This window comes from Lottia gigantea, assembly GCF_000327385.1.
Source record: "Lottia gigantea unplaced genomic scaffold LOTGIsca_2269, whole genome shotgun sequence".
Taxonomy (NCBI): Eukaryota; Metazoa; Mollusca; class Gastropoda; family Lottiidae; genus Lottia; species Lottia gigantea.
In genome coordinates, this window is record NW_008708618.1 from 8,636 (window position 1) to 10,699 (window position 2,064).

Sequence of the window (2,064 nt, forward strand, 5' to 3'; positions counted from 1 at the left end):
ATTTAATTAACAAGTTTGTATTTTATTCAATAGGTAATGTATCTGTGGATAGTCATGACCAGTATTTAACACAACTTTTGGATCTTGTGTTGGGATTGTTCTTACCTGGTTATAAGAAGATGCAATAGTACATAATGTGTCTGTCATCAACAACATACAATTATTACATCAGCACTGTGCTCTACAGACCTTCGTCACAGTAAGTGTGCACAGGTGCAAAGTTGCTACATGTAAGATTGACAGGTAAGTACCCATCGGTACCCAGGAGAAAATGTAATAACTTAAATAAATTATTCTTTCAACTGAACCAAATAGCCTTCTTTAGGTCGTTATTCAACACGGGCTATTGTCATTATTAAGCATTAAGTCTCTGATAATAAGAACAGCATATCCAAAGGTTACAATTCTATGGCTAGATGTAATCTTTTTGACTTTAATAGCAAGTTTGTATCATGGAAGTTTGTAAATGCAGAGATCTGATTGGATTGTACGTTAGCGGATACAATCGAAGCCCTTGACAGAAAGACTGTAAACAGTTTAACTGCATTGTGAAGATGGTTCCACCAGAGTTATTTTGAAACAATTGGAGACAGAAACAACCAGACAACTCACCTTCCATCAGGCTGGTTTTAGACACAACCAGACAACTCACCTTTCCATCAAGCTGGTTTTAGACACAACCAGACAACTCACCTTTCCATCAAGCTGGTTTTAGACACAACCAGACAACTCACCTTTCTATCAGGCTGGTTTTAGACACAACCAGACAACTCACCTTTCCATCAAGCTGGTTTTAGACACAACCAGACAACTCACCTTTCCATCAGGCTGGTTTTAGACACAACCAGACAACTCACCTTTCCATCTAGCTGGTTTTAGACACAACCAGACAACTCACCTTTCCATCAGGCTGGTTTTAGACACAACCAGACAACTCACCTTTCCATCAAGCTGGTTTTAGACACAACCAGACAACTCACCTTTCTATCAGGCTGGTTTTAGACACAACCAGACAACTCACCTTTCCATCTAGCTGGTTTTAGACACAACCAGACAACTCACCTTTCCATCAGGCTGGTTTTTATCATCAAAAGAATCCAGGAATTCTCGCAGACATCTTTTACCATTCCAGTCACCGTTTACATATTTAGGATGTTTGGAATAATCGTAGACTGTTTCTAAATCTCCAGTAGTAATTATTTTATCACCTCTGTCTGTGTTTAATTTATCAAAAGCTGCTTTTACCAGTCGCATTCTTCTATCAGACATTTTGGGCTGAAAAAAAGAACCCAAAGAAAACGTTTAGGTTTTGATTATTAATCATTTAAATGAATTTTTTCGTCTTTTTTTTTTCAACCAAAGCTATTCAGTATGCAATGAAGGAAATTAGCAAATACATTAGATTTATTGTTGACACAGGGAGTCTCGATTTTTTCCCCAGAGTCTCGATATTATATCATTGTAAGCTCCTCTAAAAAGGCTTCACATCAATAATAGGCCCTACTTATAGTAGACAAGCTCAATGTTTTCTATAAGGGACTGCTCAGATTAAAGAAAACTATACACCAAAAATCAAAAAAATTGTCCTTTATCTCAACTATATCTTGTCATTAATTTCTAGAATGCAAAGTCTATTTGACTAAACTCTTTTGTCTAGACTGTAATCTACTAACAACTACCTAGTGTGCGATATCAGCATCTTCTAGAAGCGGATGTTAACTTGTCATCTACCGAACACACAGCTCCAAAGCCATTTAACTTATTTAGCCAGGAATCAATTTAAATAATCCACCAACCTGCATCATGAGTAAAAATTCTGTAACGTTGACCTGTCCACTTCCATCTTTATCAAATCTATTAAATACTTCTCTCATCTCTTCCTTGTTTAAATCTTTCATCCCTTGATCTCTTAATCCTTCTTCAAACTCTTCTAAACTTAGTTTCTGATTCCCGTTATCATCTACTCTTCTAATCCATCTAAAATTGAATAGGTCAAATATTATTATACACGTGCATTTTAACTCTTCCAATATCGCCCTTTCCCATTCCCCCCCCCCCCCCCTC

General features: G+C 36.9%; 2 protein-coding genes across 2 annotated transcripts in view; both read right to left on the reverse strand.

Moving 5' to 3' along the window:
• Positions 1 to 547, reverse strand: part of LOTGIDRAFT_176623 (hypothetical protein) — a gene marked incomplete at both ends in the record, with an annotated part of 9,090 nt that extends 8,543 nt beyond the window's left edge. The window contains one exon of the mRNA XM_009054826.1: positions 492 to 547. Coding sequence (XP_009053074.1) covers positions 492 to 547 — 56 coding nt within the window. The remainder of the gene's footprint in view (positions 1 to 491) is intronic.
• A 482-nt stretch (positions 548 to 1,029) lies between these two features.
• On the reverse strand, positions 1,030 to 1,979 carry LOTGIDRAFT_147343 (hypothetical protein; the record flags this gene model as incomplete). Its single annotated transcript, XM_009054827.1, has 2 exons — positions 1,030 to 1,275; positions 1,797 to 1,979. Coding segments are annotated over 2 exons (429 nt in total), but the record flags the coding sequence as incomplete, so codon positions are not given.
• Between the last annotated feature and the right edge of the window lie 85 nt (positions 1,980 to 2,064).